At 48.5% G+C, this 20564-nt stretch overlaps 4 protein-coding genes across 4 annotated transcripts; 3 read left to right on the plus strand and 1 right to left on the minus strand.

Annotated features, from left to right (window-relative positions):
• Nucleotides 1-5547: 5547 nt before the first annotated feature.
• On the plus strand, nucleotides 5548-10205 carry RhiXN_11477 (uncharacterized protein; the record flags this gene model as incomplete). The annotated part of the gene is made up of 7 exons (XM_043331292.1): nucleotides 5548-5552; nucleotides 5606-6189; nucleotides 7081-7330; nucleotides 7405-9027; nucleotides 9088-9229; nucleotides 9924-10005; nucleotides 10048-10205. 7 exons carry the CDS (start codon nucleotides 5548-5550, stop codon nucleotides 10203-10205), a joined length of 2844 nt encoding a protein of 947 aa, XP_043184802.1.
• Nucleotides 10206-12012: 1807 nt separating this feature from the next.
• On the plus strand, nucleotides 12013-12417 carry RhiXN_11478 (uncharacterized protein; the record flags this gene model as incomplete). The annotated part of the gene is made up of 5 exons (XM_043331293.1): nucleotides 12013-12025; nucleotides 12081-12101; nucleotides 12158-12232; nucleotides 12291-12325; nucleotides 12385-12417. 5 exons carry the CDS (start codon nucleotides 12013-12015, stop codon nucleotides 12415-12417), a joined length of 177 nt encoding a protein of 58 aa, XP_043184803.1.
• Nucleotides 12418-13306: 889 nt separating this feature from the next.
• RhiXN_11479 (autophagy-related protein 16) lies at nucleotides 13307-16406 on the plus strand (the record flags this gene model as incomplete). The annotated part of the gene is made up of 6 exons (XM_043331294.1): nucleotides 13307-13366; nucleotides 13424-13599; nucleotides 13653-14386; nucleotides 14440-14600; nucleotides 14654-14845; nucleotides 14907-16406. 6 exons carry the CDS (start codon nucleotides 13307-13309, stop codon nucleotides 16404-16406), a joined length of 2823 nt encoding a protein of 940 aa, XP_043184804.1.
• A 1659-nt stretch (nucleotides 16407-18065) lies between these two features.
• On the minus strand, nucleotides 18066-19643 carry RhiXN_11480 (WLM domain protein; the record flags this gene model as incomplete). The annotated part of the gene is made up of 5 exons (XM_043331295.1): nucleotides 18066-18287; nucleotides 18353-18808; nucleotides 18888-19306; nucleotides 19368-19373; nucleotides 19478-19643. The coding sequence occupies 5 exons, from the start codon at nucleotides 19641-19643 to the stop codon at nucleotides 18066-18068; spliced, it is 1269 nt and encodes a 422-aa protein (XP_043184805.1).
• Between the last annotated feature and the right edge of the window lie 921 nt (nucleotides 19644-20564).

The following is a 20564-nucleotide window of genomic DNA, read 5'->3' on the forward strand; positions in this document are numbered from 1 at the left end:
TGAACGACGTAAAAGGGGGCGCTAGGTGATAGACTTTGGCCTTGCACCATACACGTGCGAGGTGCCCTTGCATACATCGGCACGGTCTTCCGGGAGATCTGTACATCGGTGAAGTAATGTGAGCCAGTTTTACATGCGGGCTCATAGGCATCCAGTCAATGTTTGCCACAGTGGCTTCGTTTGACCTCTCATGTAGGCTTTATGAATATCTTACTTACAGAAATGGAAATATTGGGTTCGATATGCTCTTCATCACGTGACTGTAAATCACTTAGTGCTACATGTATGCTTGCTCGACCCTTGATCATGATATGAGTCATCGAGGAAGACCTTGAACGGCTCTATAGCTGGTTACTCGTTCTGATGCCATGATTCTGGTCACATTCAAGACGCACCCCCGAGATGGTTGTGGGCCAGGCATGCGGCCTTATCAGTACCTTAAATCCGGTAACTGGTACATTCTGTGCCCACAAACCTGGCATGGTAAACTCGAGGAAATTTGACGGAAGGTTAGCCCGGTAATATTGAAACTCCTACGTGATCTGCACCGGGTTTTCAGAGGAAACAATCCAGGGAAGTACTGTTTTCGCTCTCCAAAAAACACAATTGAATGCTAATGGCATGTTGGAACACCAGGTCTCAGAGATCCTGCACTCAATGAAACATTATCATGTACGATCATCCTATTCAATATTGAACGATAGGGGAAGACGATTCATAGCACATTAATATTACAATTGTTCGGGCGGAAAACCAAATTTAAACCCAGCTAGGTAGCCTGCTTGACACTCGAGCGATACCAAGTTTGCTACGTCTAGGCATCTGATAGTCGATGATCGACAGGAAGCAAGACATCGCAACAATCAATATCACACTCAAAAGCGAAAGCGTGTGAGGAGCAATCGGTACTCGGCAAGGCAATGAATGCAAGCCGGGAAGGCACAACGCGAAGCTTGCTTCTGTAGAGCTAAACCCCTTTCCTTTAGAACCACCAGTATCACAAGGTTGCTGTAGTATTAATAGTAGTAGTTAATCTATTGATGCTCTAGGAAATCCATCGGAAGGTATGCGTATATGTGAGCTAACCCTAGCACTAAAACACAGAGGTACGTTTTACAGAGAATCAGGTGGCCTTGCCAGTTCGGAACGACAAAAAAGATCTAGCGGTTGGACATACGCATTGTGCATTAATTTTTTTCACACCAAGAGTTTCCCCTTACATTTACCCCGCATTTAACCTAGTGACACGATGTAACACTCCCTGGTACACACATGTACAGTGTACACTATAACAATCGGCACCACCCCTGGGATACCATGAACTTGTGTGTGCTAAGTACACCACACAAAGTTGGGAGCATCGACTGGTGGAGAATATGCATCACTCAATCAAGGCTCTCCCCGTGCTTCTTGTGCGCACTTGATCTGATTCTGATTCCACAGCAAGCAGCCTAGCACCTGCAGCCCTCAGGTAAGCAGTGTTCCCTGGCCGAGTGTTCCATCATGTCCTCTGTTGTGCTAACCGCAATGGGTATTTGACGGGGGTTGTCATCGCATTATAGGCCACTGGTTGGAGTTGTTAGCCTGTTGGAAGCTCAACTAGCAGCCTTCGGTAGGGTACGCGTATGGCGGAAACGCGTGGGTGAAGGGTCGTAATCTAGTGCATGAAGTATAGCGGAGATACAATGGTACACCGGTTCATTGGTCATTGAAACCCCAACACTACGCTGGTATCCTACCCTCGATCGTACTGTGTTATCGTACCTGGAGATTCTCAATTGTATTCCCACCAGCTGGGGAATTTTTTTTATCTTCACATAAACCAACGTTTCCTTAAGACGCTCCATGAATAAAGATCGGCACATTCACCGAGTCGACAGACATATGGACGGAAAATACGGCGGAAACCGCCACGACGAGAGGGCATCGTATCTGAATATAGTATACGTACATCAAGGTGTCAGTATGTCACCGGTTTACTGCGGTACCGGACCTCAACGGACTGCCGAGAAGTGTTATTTTTAATTTTAAACAGGAAACCCGACATCCACCCTGAGTAAACCCACTCCGCCATCGGCCGGTCGGCTATTTACTCTAGACTGGCTTTGCGTCGATTGATCTTTGGTGCCACCCTGCCGATGATAGTCCCTACGTCATTATGGTATGGTTAATTCGCCTAAAAGCAGCATCTCTGTGGATGCGAACTAGTGAGACTGTTGGTAATATTGCTACACACGAGCTGCCGGTGAGCCAACCTAAGGAACATCCAACTGATGCAGAAACACATTGCTCTTCCCGTTAAAGTAGGCTGATAAAAATGCCTAGCTTCTCGTGCATGCTTTTTGCACTGCATAGAAAGATTTAGCATTATTGTAAAAAAAAAAACACAGAATAGTATATCACACGAGTGGGGGTGAGAGACGATGAACATGTATATTTGCGTCTCAACGTCTTCGGATTATTGATCACTGGGATCTGGGCTTTGAGGGTATGAGAGACGATCATTTGATAAGCAAAGCTAATTATGTATAAATTTGTAGCTGACCATGTCCGGCAGTTTTCACCGGCTGTATGCGTCAACAGAGGTATCGTTGAGTTGCAAGAGTCCATGCCACGTTTACCATATCTCAGATCTTACTCACTGTGGTGTGTAACCAAACAAATCACCCCGTGATTGAACTTGATCATAATACATCCTAAAACTATATGCGTACCAATTGAAATGTAGGGATAGAGCGGGTACTCTAAAGCCTTATGCTGTGTTCAGGTTACGCTTAGCCTGTTAAAAAAATTTCAATGCGGGATGGTTCCCCAAAATTCACCCAGGCGACGGCCCTAATCTTGCTTTCGAACTAAAGAATTTCCCAAACATTCTCATGCCAAACGACTCAGCCGATGCTCTCCTATTCAAAGTGGAATCGGAACTGAACGAAGTCCGGTCTTAGAACATAGCTTGAAATCAAAGGGATCAGCAAAATATTGTGGTAAACTCAAGTCAAAGACACCTGATGGGCTTCGAATGTGTGCGCTACATACTTCTGCATCACGTAATAAATATTGAAGAATTCACAAGATTCAGTGTGCCTGAGGCACGCCTGGTTTCCCAAGGTCTTTGTCAGAATCGCAGGAAATGATGGTATGTGTCGGCAGAACACATCCATATGGACAAAATCGCTTAGCGATTGAGGTAAAACTTACGTGGGCTCTAACAGGATCATTATCCCTGGGACGCACAGACAGGGTGCAAATATAGAAATCAAGACCTAGGCCAAGTCAATCATTGTAAATAAAGCTATGAAATTCAACCCCAGTGTTCTGCCGATCCAAACAAAGCCCGCCTCTGGTGATCTCGTGACCTATGCCAAACAGACAAATAATAAAACGACGCATACAGGGCACATTTTAGTCTGAATTGCGGGAAGAGTAAGTTGATCGTGAGACGAGCGTGGTTCTTATCAACCACGCCATTTCGTCGCGAGAACAAAGCCGGCCAAATTCTTATTTCATACTTAGTGCCTCCACGCAGCAGCCCCAAGTGGCACTTGTAGTGTGCCGGCTCGCATAGCTGCACCAGCAGCGGTGGTTTCTGGCCGTGATGTAACCTATCCCTTTTTGACACGCCTCCACACAATGAGCTTCGAAATTCGGATCTCGCGCATACATTGTGATCGAATGGTTCTAGTAAACTCACAATCACCTCAGCAATGATATCAGTAGGCGCGCGCAAAAGCCGCAGGCGATCCTCAATCTATAGTGTATTGTTAAGATATCGTTGTACGAGTGAGATTGGAAACACTATATTATAATGGTACGATAATTCATGCGACCAACGCGGCTGTGTGGCAGAGGCGAGATTTCACCTCTTTACTAGAGAACTTAGCAGCAACGTTGCTCTCTTGGGGCGCAGCTTCTTCTATTCCGTAAAGTATCTTCTGTTCCTCCAATAAACTTGATACTTTCATGATAACGCCCTAGTTGCCGCTTGATAAGATATGCGAGTTTGCGTATCGAAATTAGGTCAGTGTGACGACAGTGAACACATTCCTACTGTTGCAACCGCTTCTCTTACGCCCAATCCTGCGTCAGGATGGATTATACGACTCGAAAATGAGACATGGGCAGAATGGCGGCATTCATATGCGCATTTGAAAAAAGAGCATTATAGAAAATGACCACACTCAGGGAAAGCCTGGCGACCCCCTGCGATCATTACAATAGTTAAACCCACATGCGGCATGATGTCACCAAGTTGTATAGAGTTGTACAACACACAATTCATTTGTTTTTTCAATTCCGCCACTAAGTCTCCATTGCGGCAAAACAAAGATGAGATAGCGTTGCGAGATTTCTGGGGTTGGTATAACGTGAGAAGTAGTCGACGACGGTAAGTTGGCCACATTTGATTCATCGGCTGGACTTTCATACTTATTGTACGGAGAGACTTTGCTCAGATAGCATACTTGACACGCAGCAAAGTTGTTCAGGAGTGTACTAATATATGATTTATTATCAGGTGTATTTGCATACGTGGAAGTTTGTCCGAATTTCACCAAATAAGCGTTGCCTCCTATGTAAAATTCCATGAGAATTGCCACACGAAAATTTCGACGAAGGCGTTGGGGCACTGAGTTACGGTAAATGTTTGCAATATTGACACAAAGGGGTCGTTGTCTCTCCGACAGTCAGATCTCACTGGTACGGATATATGCAGATCCCATCGATAGGTCGTGTTGAGGGAGGCTATCCGCAGATATAGGTTTAAGTACAGGCTTTGGTTCAGAGTCTGAGAATTGCGAGGCTTATGGAATATGGAAATAGCACTCATGCACGTCGTACGCAAGGTTGATTACATGGGCTAACAGTGAGCGGGATGTGTTTGGGTACCCTTACGGGCGCTTGTGCAAAGTTTAAGGTCTCGGCCTTCGGCCCGATCGATGGGAGGAAGCACGTGGCGCGACAGGTTAGACAGAGCCTGTCAGAACTAGATCGAGATATTAAGCCTTCCTTAAGTGCCTTGTTCTCGTCGTTTGTTAGAGAGGGGTGGTATATGTTGGGCGTCGGATGGTGATGAGAAGTTGTGGTTCTGAAAGTGATGAACATGCGGTATGAAGTAACCGTGCTCTGCGCAATCCCAGAGGACTGGACCACCGCCCACAGGCACATGATCGCCACCAATCACAGGTGGTCAGCTCCCAATTGAAATCCGTGTTTTCCGGGAGTCTCACCTCCTCTTACCCCAACACTCTCTGCTCAACTACATCAAGCGACGAGGAGACGTGGCCGTGCGAATATTGCCCTATTGCTTGCGTTACTTTCGCAGTTGAACTGTCAGGGCGACATCCTTTCCCACTTATCTTCCGCCCATCGACCACCTTGCCTGGACTTGTTGTGGGCTTGGTCACGCTCAAGACAGCTATCGATACAATCTACACGATCTGTGGTATTCTTTCCTCTATCAGTGTTTCGGATTGCTTCTTGTCCTCAAACACTATCGCGGCCTTATAATAGTAATTGCATTCTTGGGCTCTTATAGCTGTATAACAGATAATGAGGTTTGTTGGTTTATTTGAACTTTGTTATAGAAGCTGACAGGGGAGTTATGTAGTGGTTGCACTTCAACGTCGCCGCGCTCCTATCGACGAACAAGCATCCGAATCCCAGTATCTCGTCACCAGCACCGCCATCCTTCACCGCCACCACCAGTACCTCCTCCGAGGGCAACTCGCGTAACCTCGCGTGGTGTGAGGTCCAAGCAACACAAACTAGAGTCCCCCGAGGCAGGAAACTATATTCTGACTCGCTCAACATTTGACCACGGTCCCGAGATCAGATCTGAGATATGGCAGCCAGATCGGGAAGAGGAATATATTGCACTTTATGGTCAGCGATATCACGAGCAAGTACCACGTAGGCCACGTGCTCGCACGATTGCGACTGCTCAAGAGGTTGATATCCGTTCCGGCCGGGCACGAGTGCGCTCAGGATCTCTTTCTTCATCTCCCCTTGACCATCCGCAATTACGCCAAACATGCCCTGCGATCACAGCTGCAGCCAGGTCTGAGCTTCCCACAACCACACGAAAGCGACGCCCCTCAAGAAAGCACTCGATGCACGGCAGGCCTGCTAGTCTTGTTCGCCGGGACTCAGGTTACGAATCAGACGATGCTGATGGTGATACGAGCAACGAGGGTGAGCGTGTGTTTCAGTTTCAGTTTTCATTTCTTTTTGCTGTCGCTTGGTTTGGGCACAACCTGCGACTAGCATGTATCGGTTTTTGGGATTTACATCGATCTGGCCCTGGAGGGTGCCAAGTACTACCAGCGTTTGTTCGAAGTCTCCGCATTGTCCTGGAACTTTATTATACAATTATCTGTATGGTGGGCTACCTTGCGATCATTCGATTATCGGTCGCTACGGTCAGACGAACCGGGTCGATCCTCCAAGCGACAACACCTTACGTGGCCGACACCCTAACGCCTTGCTCGGATATATTAAGAAATCCGGTATGAGCCCCCGTGATTCCGACAATGGCCTTCTTGTCCAAGCAGATCAAGGGCTTGGCGTAATTACTTAGGAGAGTTTGCCCTCGGTAGCAAGAGACAAAATCTTATGCTACGATTGGGATGACTCAGCCGAGGTGCGATCGAACCGCATACATCGTTCCAAATATCGACTAGTGCAGCTATACGTTGGAACCATCGGGAGTAATGTTGATCGGCGATGTGATTGTCATTTGGGGTGTGCTGGGATTATTCTCTAGCAGGTGCTTTACATCGCCTGACTGGGGCCTCGGGTGGTGTGGTGTGGTGTGGTTTGGGGCTGGGTTCGATTGCTTCCTCCTGGAGCTCGGTTGGATGTCCCTGATTCCATTTCATCTTATTTCCATCCCCTTTCGCTTGAATGCTTCCATACTACCGTGTGCTGACGCAGACCTTCTTTGCGCAGAAAATCTACAATATGGCTGTGGGCGTGATCTTGATTCGTTTACACGAATGCCCAGGTCGCCAGGTTCTTTGCCAAACGTATGCGCACGAAAAGCTCCATTCGGCCGCTCAGCCGGCTATTCATTATCTGGCCTAGACACCCACCATTCACTACCGAGACCGGCCAGCCCATCGAACGAGTCTTCCGCTTCGACAGACGATGACAACACACCGGCAAATGTCGATCCGCATGCACTAGAATACTACCTGGGGAATGATGACACATGGCGGGAGACCGAAATACTTTCCCAGTCCTCGGAGGACGGCGGACTGAGTGATGATGATGAAATAGCCACTCGGTATTCTAGCGGCATGCACCACCCGGACGCGCAGACGCTTACTACAAGGTACGCATATTTTGGTATAAACAAGGCTTCCCCGGACTTATGTTTCACCACCCACCTCATCTCAAATCCCATAGCTTGTCACATTTCGACATGGGAGCACGTCCCCATACTTACTACCAATCAGAGCGTCGACAACGTCACCCTCACCGAGCACCACGCATGCCCAAACGTTTGCCTCTCGTTCCCACCTGTTCGGGATCAAGAAAGCGAGCGTCGATGCGTGTTGCTTGGAAGATGCGATTCGGGCGTCTATTCGAGAGCGACAGTGAGGCCGGAACTGAGGTCGAGGACGAATTGGACTGGGAGGGTTACGAGAGCGCCGATGCTCGAAGAATTGTTGCATTACGGATCCAAAAGGCGGGAGGAGGCGACGGACGAAAGATCATGAGCGGAAAGGATCAATTGGCGGAACTTCTCGTCAAACAACCCATCGATCCTAGACGCCTGGCAGCTCGTGTGCCTCGCCGTAGCCGGGCCGATACTATCCGAGGGCGTGAGCGTGCTGATACAACAACCACTATTCAGCCTCTCGTGACTGACACATGCACCACGTGCGCGTCAGTACACTCTCCGTCTCTATCCACCAAGAGCGTTCCTGCTTCAGCAACCGAGTCGCCTACATCGACCAACTCTGTTTCATTGGCAACCCCAACATCTACTCCCCCTACTTCGGTACCTAATACGCCATGCCCCACCTGTGCACAGCTTTCTCCACGCGGGGATGCCTTGCAGCTATCATTGTCTCCGTCCAGTCGTCGCAAAGCTCTTAGTCCTCGATCTCCTCCATGCAAGACTACTCCGCTTAATGCCGGAACAGACCCACTTACGGTTTTTGCGGTCACATTGGAGAAGGAAAAGCAGAGAGACTTTTCTGGTCTACTCAAACATTCCACGCCTCCCCCCGAGTCCGTATTCAGTACTGTCGGCAATGGGCTCTTGCGGAGCGTGAAGTCATTCTTTGTCAAACTCAACAACTTTGTGGATTTTGCGGCCAATGCACCACTCCCAACAAGTGTCGATGGCACGTGCCCACTCAGTCCGGTTATGGGTACTGGCGGATCTATCTCGCGAGACATGGGTACTCGACGTCGCTCAGCTAGCGTTCCGGAACTTCATACTATTTCTCGTCCTCGATCTCAACGCCGGCGCTCTTATCTGCGCTCTCCGACTGGCTCCAAGAACCAGCTCCCTCTCCCTGGGGCTCCCACGAGCCCTTATGGTTATCGCGTGAGACCCCAGCAAGTCTCCGCGGCTTTCCCCGCACTCATGAGCTCTGATGAACGCATGGGAAACGTGGCCCCCACCCCTGTCCCATCTGTAGAAAGCGTCGATTCGATTCTCTCTGCACTTGAACTCAAGGCTATTCTTACGCGACCTGCCGAGCTCGATACCCCTATGCCTCCGGAACCCTTGCCTATCGTTCCGATTGACCTCAAGGGACCTCCTGTAAATAACGCAGAGGTCCGACGGAGGCGTGCATCTCGTTCCCCGAGCAGGCGTCGCACTTCAGCCAAACGCTCTAGTTCCGGAAAGCCTAATTTAGAAGCGGAGAAACCCTCGAGTCCTACCGGGACGGAGGCAAACCGAGCTGAAATGACTCGCTCGCGAGCTGTAGTAGACTCCAAGTATTGGCGCGTACTGGCCGGAGAAATGGAGCAGCGTCGTCGGGGAGGTGTCGAGGTCGCATACATGGTTCGGTGAGTTGGCACACGACTGCTATAACATAGTGCGCAATCTCATACAGCGTATTATTTCAGTTTGGCTGTCGAGGAAGGCCGCAACCTCCCTATATTCACGAGCGAGGAGCACCAGGCGGCTACCGGTGAAATTCGTTGGTGGCGTTTGGAAAGCATCCCTAGCCGGTGGCGCATTGGCGGTGTTGGAAAAGGTCCTACCAGGGTTCGCAGTAGCCTCGTGAACGAAGTTTCCGTTTTAGTGAGACCGATATAGTGTCTGACTCCTCAGCTTCGGCCTGAATTTGGCTTTAGTTGGCTAACCTTTCGTCTATTGACTCGCGATCTGTCTATTCAGATCCGATCGACTGCTTCATCGCTTTGCGCTTGGCTGATGTGTACTTTTATGATCTGCGGGGATTCGAGTCTATTTCGTTTACTTGTTTGTGTACCGGGTATCATTTGTACTTGTATGATATGTACAAACACTAATTCGAGCATTTCTTTATTTGACATTATTCGCTGAGCGGGGTGGTAGCAAATATAGCTTATTTCGCGCTCGGTTGCTATTGTACATTAATATACTGATCATATCGATTCTAGGATTTTTAGCTCCGCTATGAACTCATAGTACAAAGTCAAATTAGGAACACGTTCCGCCCCTATTGCTCTATCTGCGGTTGAGGCTCTCCCTGGCTATTCAATAGAGTCTATCTGGTCTTAGGGTTCAACATGTAGAGTCGAATCCAACAGCAACAACCGTACCCTATAATATCTGAACTGGACCACAACTTAAAATCCTGCTATGTGTCTCGCTACCAAGTCTTTTGCTCCCGTTCAACGTCACCAACTGAAAAACTGAAAGTCTTGTATTTCTTGGTGGAGCGATTTGTTGATATATCGTTCTCGTCTTCTACCAGATGGAGAACGGATCGGCTCTGGAGCAGACGGATCATGTACGTCAGAAATCAGGATCTGAGTTGACGCTTGTAGGGCCATCAGGTCGGTAGCACAGCTTACTTTTACCTTTGCTCATACTGATAGCCACCTTCTATTACTACACGCGCGGTGTTCCTGCGCTATCAGGGACCGAAGTATCGACAAGCACGGTCAGCATTTGCATTCAAATGTTCAAACGGCGACTCTCTTGTCATGCTGCTGAGGTCAACGGTCAACCCCACTGCAAATTCTACTCGCAATGATCACAGGCACGCGAGATCATCAGTATTGATCGTTGACATTCAGGAATGAAGGTAATGTATCAAGTTACGCCGAGTTGAATGAGCTTAGACACTAAACCCGCGTACCCGGAACCAAGAGCGGGCGCCAAGTGTAATTAAAAACAGCAGGAGACCTCGAGTTATTGATTATCGGAGTCTTAACATGAGACGTCTGCATTTCCTTAACTTGATTCCCGGCTAGTTCAACGTACAGCTGTCTTATTCGGTTCTAAACTCGTGAATTGTAAGTAAATTGTTTTCTGAATTTGGTAACCGTATTTTTGATATTCCTTGGGTCTCCTATGGCTCATTGTGGTGGCGACCAATTCTGACTATGAATTTTTCAGACGCGTTAGAAAACCTTACCAGTTATATCCTCAATACCACTTGTACACTGAGGTTTCTTCCATAATTCACGGGTTTAAGGGCCAACTAGGTGATATGTACAGTCCAGAGGCCAAAGTAACTGTCGTCCGACTCGAGGCATGGTTCAGGCATGTCTTATCCCATCAATCAAAACTCCGAGATCGGTCTTTCTATGGATATCACTCGGAGAAGATACTTGACCAGGAAATTCCATTTATGCGTAAGTATTAGGATGTGTTCCCAGTAGCTCCGACACTTCGTACACCGGTGGTCGCTTTGTTTGAGCTTCAATTTTAGGTACGAACCCGTCAGACTAGCCTTTGTGTTCCATGAAACCCCGAGCGCGATCATCACATCGAGGGCATAAGGCGGAATTTTGCGAGTGTGGCTGGCACGCGAGCCCTTTGCAATGACTTCACTCGAATGTTTCCAGTTTACCTTACCGGTATAGGTTCCATGACTGTTCCATAAACAGACTCTAACTACCTGGTGCATGCGTCTGGTAGCTTGATAGTGGTCCGTACGCCTGGTTCCCTGGAGCCTCGATCCTGGATAGGCGCAGCTCTTACCAGACGTCACCTATGATTTGTCTCCACGCTGCACGATTTGGCCTCATCGAGAAGCGAACTCGAACTTCACGACAAATATGGTTGGTCAACTTGGATTCAATTTGTCTTTCTGATCCTGGCTGGGTCAGTCTCCCCTTTACGGGGCTGTCACTGAACCTGAGTGGAATAGCCCTCCGAGTTAGGACATCGGAATGGTTTAAGCAGCGAGCTTCTTTTACGCCCTCACCCGCACTGATAACCTCGGATCATGTGGTGATAGCATCGAGTGCTCCGATGAATTCATGCCACATGGCGGCCACTCTCCGTCCCTAGCTACCCGTTTTTATTCGAAAGCTTCAGATAGTTCATAATTTGGCTGAGAATTGCGTTGCTGGTGCGCGCTCATGCTGTGCCTCATGGGAACTCCTATTCAGTTGGTCGCGGATCCATCAACTTGAGCCGAGCGTGGGTGTAGTCTCACCGGGTCGATTGGGTAGCATCCTGAGCTTCACAATTGTTAACAAGTCATTCCATTGCCGGTGATCTCCGGAAATCGCTTGTACGGGTCGAGCACCCCACAAAAACGCTTGCTGGAGTTCGATACCATTTCTTTCTCAATTCGAACGATCAGGGAGTAGCAGTGGCGCAACGATGGTAAGCTTGAAATAAAAATGGTTTTGCTATTGACTGAAGATGCTGACACGCATACCGTGTGCGTGAGGCGTGGAAATCGGACCGCTTGGTGTTTACCCAGAACCCCTTGGGTCTTCCGCGTCTACTTTGCTCGGATGCTATAAAGGAGACAGGCCTGTGCAATCTTTTCCCCCCAGGCATATTACACTCGCCTAATCTTTCCTATTCACAACTCCACTACTATGTCTACAGTTTGTAAGTCTTTGATTAATCCCAACGAAAATTCGTGAAACTTATGCAATCGGGGCAGATTCCGTAAATCCCGATGATTGTAGGTTGGCGCTGTTATACAGAGAGCGCACTTTGCTTATTGTAACCTGGATTTAGTCGTGATGAGACTCAACAATCTCTTGCAAGCCCAAGGAAAACTGAATACTCTTAGTTGGAAGGAATCAGCTTCGGGTATTTAATGGTACCTCATGAATTGGCAGGAACTGTATTGAAACGTTCCTCTGCCTAGGTCCTGCTCATGGCCCGGAATGGACAATCTCGGCTGTGAGTGAATTTAAAGTAGAATGCATGCGCCTTGATACTGAATATTTACGGGTCTACAGTTCAGTGGGTCAAACACTACTCTATGGTTATAATATTCCCACTGACAGTACTACTTGCTTCTTTCTTCCATAATTCTAGTCAAGTGAGTGATCTTGAAGTGTATGCAGCTATCCCATAATTGACTCGGTGAAATTATCGTGGTCTTAGTGGCGAAGAGTATGGATGGGGCACCCACAGAACAAAACAGGTAATAAGAAGCATTCCTTGGAATTACGGTCAACCTAACCTAAATTATGATCAGGGAGCTCGACATGAGGCAGCACGAAAGGCCTTGCAGACTTTGGAGTAAGTGTATAATGTAGCTCACCCATTTCTCTTGAGTACTTAGCCCATTCTTCTCCAGCTTGCTGAGAAGTACTGAAGAGGGCTACGGCCGCTAATTGCACTCACTCAATTGATCCTCGGCGACGACCATCGGCACCTAAGCGTCGGCACCGTGGTTCTTGTACACCTACATATATCTAACCTCTCTCCATTCCCCCATTGTCCCTGTTTTATCGTGTATAGCTCCTATTGCTTGTAATCCATTTCTTATATCCAATCGGGCGGTTCCAGTGGTCTAACTCACAAAACTCGTTAGGTGCAAGCAGGAATACCAATAGAAAATCCAGAGTTTCTAAGATTGGCTATATTTTCCAAATAGATCGATCTGGTCTACGAATCGACCGCCATGAGGCGGGGTACAAGACTCATCTTGCATACATCCCATGTGCACCCAAGTTTGGTCGGTATTCAATGATTCTCAGGGTCTTGCTGAAGTAATGGACACGTCCGTTGTTACAATTGAGACCCAGCTCCCACCATTCGCATTCTAGGTTAGAGATTGTTAGTATTATCAGACACATTTAGTGGGCTTTTCGAAGTGAGTATTTGTATATGAGACTTTATCAAACTGTGGAAACTGTGGCCCTCATTCCTAGCATGTCTGATTCAGCGATCGACGACGACCGCGCAGCTAAGGCTGCCCGGGCAAAGGCATTGGTATGTTACCGCTATCATATATCTCACAAAGCTCATATATCTACTATAGCTTAAAAGCAGGCAAAAGAAGAAGGCGGGAGTACTGCGGGATCGCCGAGTACCCCAGCTCTTTCCTCACTCCGACACTCTACAGTTGCTTCGCCCAGCCAGGATGGCTCATCCTATGCTCCTTCAGAAATTGCGGATGACAACCGAAGCGAAGCAAGCGTCAATGTCTTATCCCAGGCATCTCCGTAAGTACATACTTATGACTAGGTATCGCACCTGTCTAATTACTTGAATACAGTATCCCTAAATCATCTGCCTCTGGCCCACCTCAGGATGTTACAAAGGAGACCCCAGCCGCCCAGGTAACATCACCTATCAATGTCAGCAATCACGCCGATGCAAGCGGTTTATTCTCTTCGATTCAGCCAGCGTCTGGATTCCGCTCAGCATCTTCCCTGTTTGGTGGTGACGAGGGGCCGTCTTTCATACCAACCCCATCCCCTGGCGAAATTGCATTGTCGCGATCAGAACTTGAAAGGACCCGTAGGGAACTCGAGGATGCGCAAACCCGACTCCAGGAGATGGAGAGCCAAGCGGAAACAGTCAGGGCCAACCTCAAGGCCGCAGAGCAAGCATCTCGACGAGCAAAAGAGGAGACCGCTGTCGCCGAAGAAGCTGCGAAACGCACTACTGAAGAATTACGCAAAGCGAATTCGACGATAGAGGATATGCGAGAAGACCAACGAGCAGCACGGGAGGATGCGACGGCTGCATATGAAGCAATGAGGGCCACCGAAACGGCCAAGAGGCAATCAGAAGAGGAGTTAGCGAATCTCAAGAGAGAACTGGAAAAAATCAAAGAGGACGCGCATTCAGAGCGAGATCATTCTTCGAAGGAAATAGAACGGCTCAGATCGGAACTCGAGAGCGCACTTTCCATGAGCTCTCAAAGTCAAAGTACGATATCTCTACTAGTGGAAGAAAAGTCTAATTTAGGCGCCCAACTAACATATTTTGAGGATCTGGAGGCTCGTAAGTATCGTATTAGTTTCTATGGATTTAAGTCTGAGCTTGGTGTATTTCAGGCAGTCAAGAAACTGATCGACGACTGGAAGAGAACAAGGCACTTGCGGAAAAGCTCAATACGCGAGTAGCAGAGCTTGAAACTAGCCTTCGTAATGCAACCTCAGCCAATGAGGACCTAACGACCAAGGAGAGGGAAGCTAGCGACCGCGTTCGAGAACTTGTAAGTATTGTTTTGACCCAGATCTTTGCCAGGGCTACGCTCATTCTATTTAGGAGCGATCATCAACACAATCATCTAGGACGATATCTGACCTTCAAGCGGAACTTAAGGATCAACGTGCTCGCGTCCGAGAGTTGGAAGAGCAAATTGAAGCAGACGATCGAGTGGAGGTTCTGGAACGTCGACTCAAGAGCATGCAAGACCGATCGGAAGAGCTCGAGGAGAAGTTCAATAAAAGTAAACAGGTAAGCGTTTTATCCTGCATTCATGCGTGCTATCTTTAAACTTACGTTCAATCTTTGAAAGTCTGCCTCGAAGCTCAAGGTCGAGAGGGATGCTTTAGAGTCTAAATACAATGCTTCCGAGGAGGCGCTAAACCAGGCGCAACAAAAGCTGGTCGAACTTCAAACTAAATGCGATCAACTCAATACTGAACACCTCACCCTCGTGACCACGCATAATTCTCTAGAATCGACCAAAACCGACTTGAGTACTCGCTTGGCAGATTTGGAGCAACAGCTCGAAAGAACGATCAAAGAATTGCAAGATGCTGTTGTAACGCACGCTAACACCAAGGAACAACTTAATGAAGCCCTTGCCCTTGTTTCCCGTGGAGCGAGTACTGAATCGACACTGGCGACTCTCCAGGCAGAAAATGAAGGATTGCTAGCAAATCTTGCAGAGATGCGGCCTAAAATCGTGGAGCTTACCGAGGCTAAACTAACTCTGGGCGAGGCCATAGAGGCGCGCGATAAATTGGTTCGCGACTACGAGACCCAGATCAAAACTCTCGAAAGCGAACTCGCAGACGCGCATTCCCAAAAGGATGATTCCGGGAACAAGATCACGGAGGCCAAGGCTCATGCTTCGGCTCTAGAAAAGCAACTCGATCGCGAAAAACTTGCTATTTCGGAAGCCTATGCGGCGTATGAGGAACTTCAATCCCGGCTGACCCTCGTAGAAGAGCAATTTAAGGAGTCTGAGTTGTCTAAGGCCGAGTTGCGTTCGCGCATCGAACAATCCGAAGATAGGGCAAACAGACTAGATACAGATTTGGAGCGACGCGCACGCGAAGTTACGGCTCTACTCGAGGAAATAGAAGGTCGCACACGTGAAACCGCCGAACTACGTAACTTCCTAGATAAAAGTCGTACAGACCTGGATGCTGCAAACAGCGAGATCGCTGCTCGTGAGGACGAACTTTCACGGCTCCGTTTGAATGGATCCAAATCTCCAACGCATGACCCTACGCTAGCTGGGGAGACGATGGAACTCGAACTATCTACAATGCGATCGCGTATTCGTGCACTTGAGGCCGAAGTCTTTGACGCCCATGCGCGCGAGCATTCACTGCAGCGGCAAGTTGCGGAACTTCAGGATACTTCCAAGCGAATGAATTCAAGTATGACATGGGGGATCGAAGGAGGACGTTCGGCAAATTCAGGACGAGGGCAAATTGGCACTGATTCGCACCGAGTTTCTGGGGAGTTGGAACCCACACGCGCCAGTGTGGGAAATTCACGCGCTTTCCCCCCTAACCATGCAGGACGTATGAATAAGATGTCTGCTCTGGATGCGTCTCTTCCACTAGAGACTCGTCGCAAGCGCGCCGTAAGCCTGAATATGTTACGTGCACGTATCCTCAGTGAAATGGCTAGCGGGGCAAGTGGAGTATCCCCTAACATTCGCCTTGCGAACATAGGGGAGGAGTATTCATCTGCAGGTACGAGTAACCTCGTGGGAGGTGATGACGAGGCGCATGTATTCTGGTGTAGTGCATGTGAAGGAGAGCTTGTGGTGTTATAATCAGGTTCTAGGTTGCTATGGTTGCTTTCGATGCACGGATAGACATATAGAATGATCTACTTAGCTATTCTTGTGATCGCGTTCTTTGTAGGATAACTCAATAGGAGTGTGCATTTTTAAATCCAGATTTCTGGGCTTCGTTTCCTTAACTACTTAAATTTACTTGCAATTGTCCTTGTTGTTGATTGATTGCGAAAGAGTTTTGATTAGGTCATCCAGAGCGGTCTTCACAACCAACCTCCACAGCCAACATGGTAAGCCAATTGTGTGAAACCACTTTGAGCAATACCTGACACGCACACTAGTCTTCAGAACTAAGGTACACCGCGAATACGCAACTCGAGCATCGTAAGCATTCATTCATTTCTGCTTGGGGGTTTCTCAACTAGCTATTCCAGTACACGCTCGTTACACTGGCACAGGCAAGTCTTTCATTACTCCAACATTGGTATCACTTATGTTTCTGCGAGACTAGGCCACGCCGATATCACCAAGTAGTACGTCGTAGAATGAATGTTCATCTAAATGTATTTTGAACGTGTGTTTATTTAGTGAGTGGCTGACTCACCAACACCGTGACACATGTGCCTCAATTGTGGGACACCCTCCGTTGGCGACTTACTTATCAATTGCCGATGGTGATGCTACTGGGAGAGTGAGGTTCGAAATGATCGAAGTGAGTTAAAATGTTGAATGCGCAGGATGGGGTTTTGCTCGACTCTGACAAACATCATCATCAAGCGCATGTTGCAACCATGTGGACCACCGCCACCCAAGGACGACGACTGAGAAAGGCTCTGTTATCAATCTCACTTTCCTGGTATGGTCTCTGTTTTATAACCGACATCTGAACAAATTTCTTAACTCTTCTAGCCAGGCCGAATATCACAGGGTTTTTTCTTGGTCAGTTACAACATCTTGAAATTATCCTTTATTTGTTTGATGCGCCCATTTTTGCTCGCTTTGCTTTCCTACTCCTATATACAACCATTTGCGCTTTGCCAAATTTAAACTTGGTTATTTTTGCCCTGGATCTAGCACCAGACTCAGCCCTTTGGGATTGACCGGATTCTGGGCTCCCCTTGTATTCGGCTGGCATGCTAAACTGGGATGTTAGCCTTTTTCCTAAGACTCCGCCGATTGCGACTGAACTAGGCATTGTTGTTTGGCGTGTTAACACCCGTGCCCTCACGGCACCCGATATCAAATCTCTGAGGGATAGCATTGACGTGGGCTGACTATTGGACTATGATGTGTGCGCCTAGGGGGGGTAGCACTTCCAGGCACGAGCATATCTCAGCACCCAGCATGAGGTTGGGACTTACGCTTGTTAATTGTGCGTTGTATTCGAGTCAGGATGATTGTGTAACGGAGATATACATAAAATTACGATGTGTGAATCCAGATGTTTAATGGTGGTCCATTTACATGTTCCAATGACATAGTTGGTTCTACTATAACGTGGCCACCCTCGCTGTTCACACACGTAAATATTCACATGCTATAGTATTCAGTTACAAGGGGAGTCACTGGGTGGTAGCAGAATTTGTTTTAATCCACCCGCACCCACCGCACATCCAGAAATCGTGTTCGATCCCGCGCCTTCCGCAATTCTGACAATCCCAGGGGAGTGGTTGGATCAGGTTTGACGCTACAGCGCTATTCAATGGGGAGCGAGGTCCCGGAATAAATGACTGGCTCTTGTGGGAAGGACCGGAACTTGGAGGGATTATCAAGGGACACGGTCCGTCGCACAAGGAACAGGCTTTCGATGCATACACGTTGATCAAAGTGCATAATCCACAAGTCCAAGTAGCACTGGGTAACGCTTTTACCTCTGAAGCCTCCCCGTGTGTCTGGGGTTTGGGGGCCCAGTGGCTTCTATCTTTTGGAAAGTCGCAGGCTTCGCATCTTTGAGCCGCGGGTCGATTACTTAGCGTACATACCACACATGTCCACGGCTCCTCTTGAGATTGAACAAAAGTATTCGGTAGGGGTGCCTCGCATAGTTTGCAACTATCTCGTGTGGTTCCGAGTGGATTGAGATAAGTGCACGATAGGCATTGCCGTCCATTTGAGGAAGGGTGAGCGCGCGGAGAGATCGACTCGCCTTCTGAATCTGAATCTGATATTTCAATGATGGATTCATCAAATGGACCATGAGTATTGGGATCAGACACGACCCGAGCAAGCGAGGTTGGTAGCTCAACAACCGTTGCCCTCGTGGAGTTGGGATGATCCACAGGCTCGGCGAGCACGCTGCTCAGTTGAAGTGCTTCAGCAAGGTCTGCGTCCTCAACGACGCTCGCAATGCTATCGACAGCAGCGCGAGCGGCTTCGCGATCAGCGGAAGGGTGCGATGCTGCGCATGTTTGCTTGTCCCTACGGCGACGGTCCGCTGCCTGTTGAGTCGACGTGTGGTGTGGTGCGGCACATATTAACATGAGCCAACCGCGATGAGAATGGAAGAAGAACACGTACATTGGCTGCGAGCTCTTGTATAGTTCTACCGGCTCGCGCAGACGACTCTGAACCACCTAATCGACCTCCTGAGCGAGATCTTTCTATCTTTAGACGTGCTTCAGCAGCTTCCAGAGCTTTCCTCCGGCTACCTATGTCGAAGGAACCCCAGCTTCTACTACCCCAACCCCCTTGGTCCTTGCTGCCTAACCGTTCGCCCGGCGCATAGAACCCGCTTCCTTGCCAGCCGCTTGTGACGAGTGTGTCATACTCGTCTTCGAGTTTGTTTAATAATGAGTAAAACCGTTCGTCGTGTGGACCATGAACATTGTGGGTCAGCTCGTGGAGCATGACACGTACTAACTGTTCTATCGGATAGAATGTACCAGGACTTCGGGCTGGACGGAGCCGAATCAGGATTTTATCTCCAGAGTTGATATCTGTAGCATTCGAAAAGGGTAAGCAATGAGGTCGTTGAAGGACAGGGGGTAGATAACGCACTTAAGCCTTGTTAATTGGTTATATGAGAGTTGGTCATGAACGTCAACAAATGCCGTACATAGTACCGATTTGAGTCAGTGCTCGAGGAGATGTGGACGAGATAAACTCACCGAGTAAACGCTCATCGTCGGGGAAGAACTCAGAAAGTACTGGGATCACCCATCCGTGCTGTTTCATAATAGGATACGCTAAATCGGCTATGCGTTTGAGGGTGTAGAGTGCTTCAGGGGCGCGCGGCTGGTTGGCCAGATGAGTGAATGCTCTAATCAACGACATAACTGTTTCAAGAGCTCAAGAAGAAATGGTTGCTGGAATTCGTGACGACTAGGTTCTTCTGTTCCGAAACATGCTATCGCTGGCGCCCGTGTGTCCAGGGTTGATTGGCGGCGTGCTTAATCAACCCAGTCGACGCTTTAGAGGAACAGCAGCCACAAACTAAGACCCTTGTGGGAATCGACAGAGGAGGGATACGGTATATGTGGTAATAGCAGTGAATGACCACTGCAAATCACAGGACAAGCCCACAAAGGTTGTGCAAGTTCGTCTATCGCTTGCTGGAAAGACTCCGAAAGAGGCTAGTTGAACCTGCCAGGAAACGCGTATAGCCACTAAGAATCCAGGAAGGTTTGGATGGGTACAATGCTAATTTCAGAACCGATGCGGGAAACACTCTAACGTCGAATGTAACCTAGATTACAGTTGGAGATCCAGCCACGGGCAATCGCGCAGGCCGAACCAGGTCCCATGTTTGCCATGCACACGTGACCCTTAATTATATGGTGGCTTATTTGTCTCTGATGCAACAAAGCCGCCCCAGTTTGTTCCCGATCCAGTAACGATCGGACTATCGGTGACGCATGGAAGCAAACATGCTAGCGCCTCCAACTGCCAGTAAGCTCGCTGATGTATTACTTCAAACTACCAAGATGTGCCAGGCCATACGCGAAAGGAAGAAGCGGATATTTTAGGGTACATTCTCAACAGCTTATATTGTACGCCCCATAGCACAACCGATAAAATGCCACAAATTATTGTGTCGCCTGTCGGATGTGATTGGTCGTTACGTACATGACAGCGAACAGGTGATGGTGAACATATATGCGCTATTGCGTACTTTGTGCACCGCTACTATGTATCACGCATACGACCGACCAATCGTGATCACGGCCTAACGCCCGAAGTGGACCCTGGATGGTG

The sequence above is a fragment of the Rhizoctonia solani genome, chromosome 12 (assembly GCF_016906535.1).
Source record: "Rhizoctonia solani chromosome 12, complete sequence".
NCBI classification, from domain to species: Eukaryota; Fungi; Basidiomycota; class Agaricomycetes; order Cantharellales; family Ceratobasidiaceae; genus Rhizoctonia; species Rhizoctonia solani.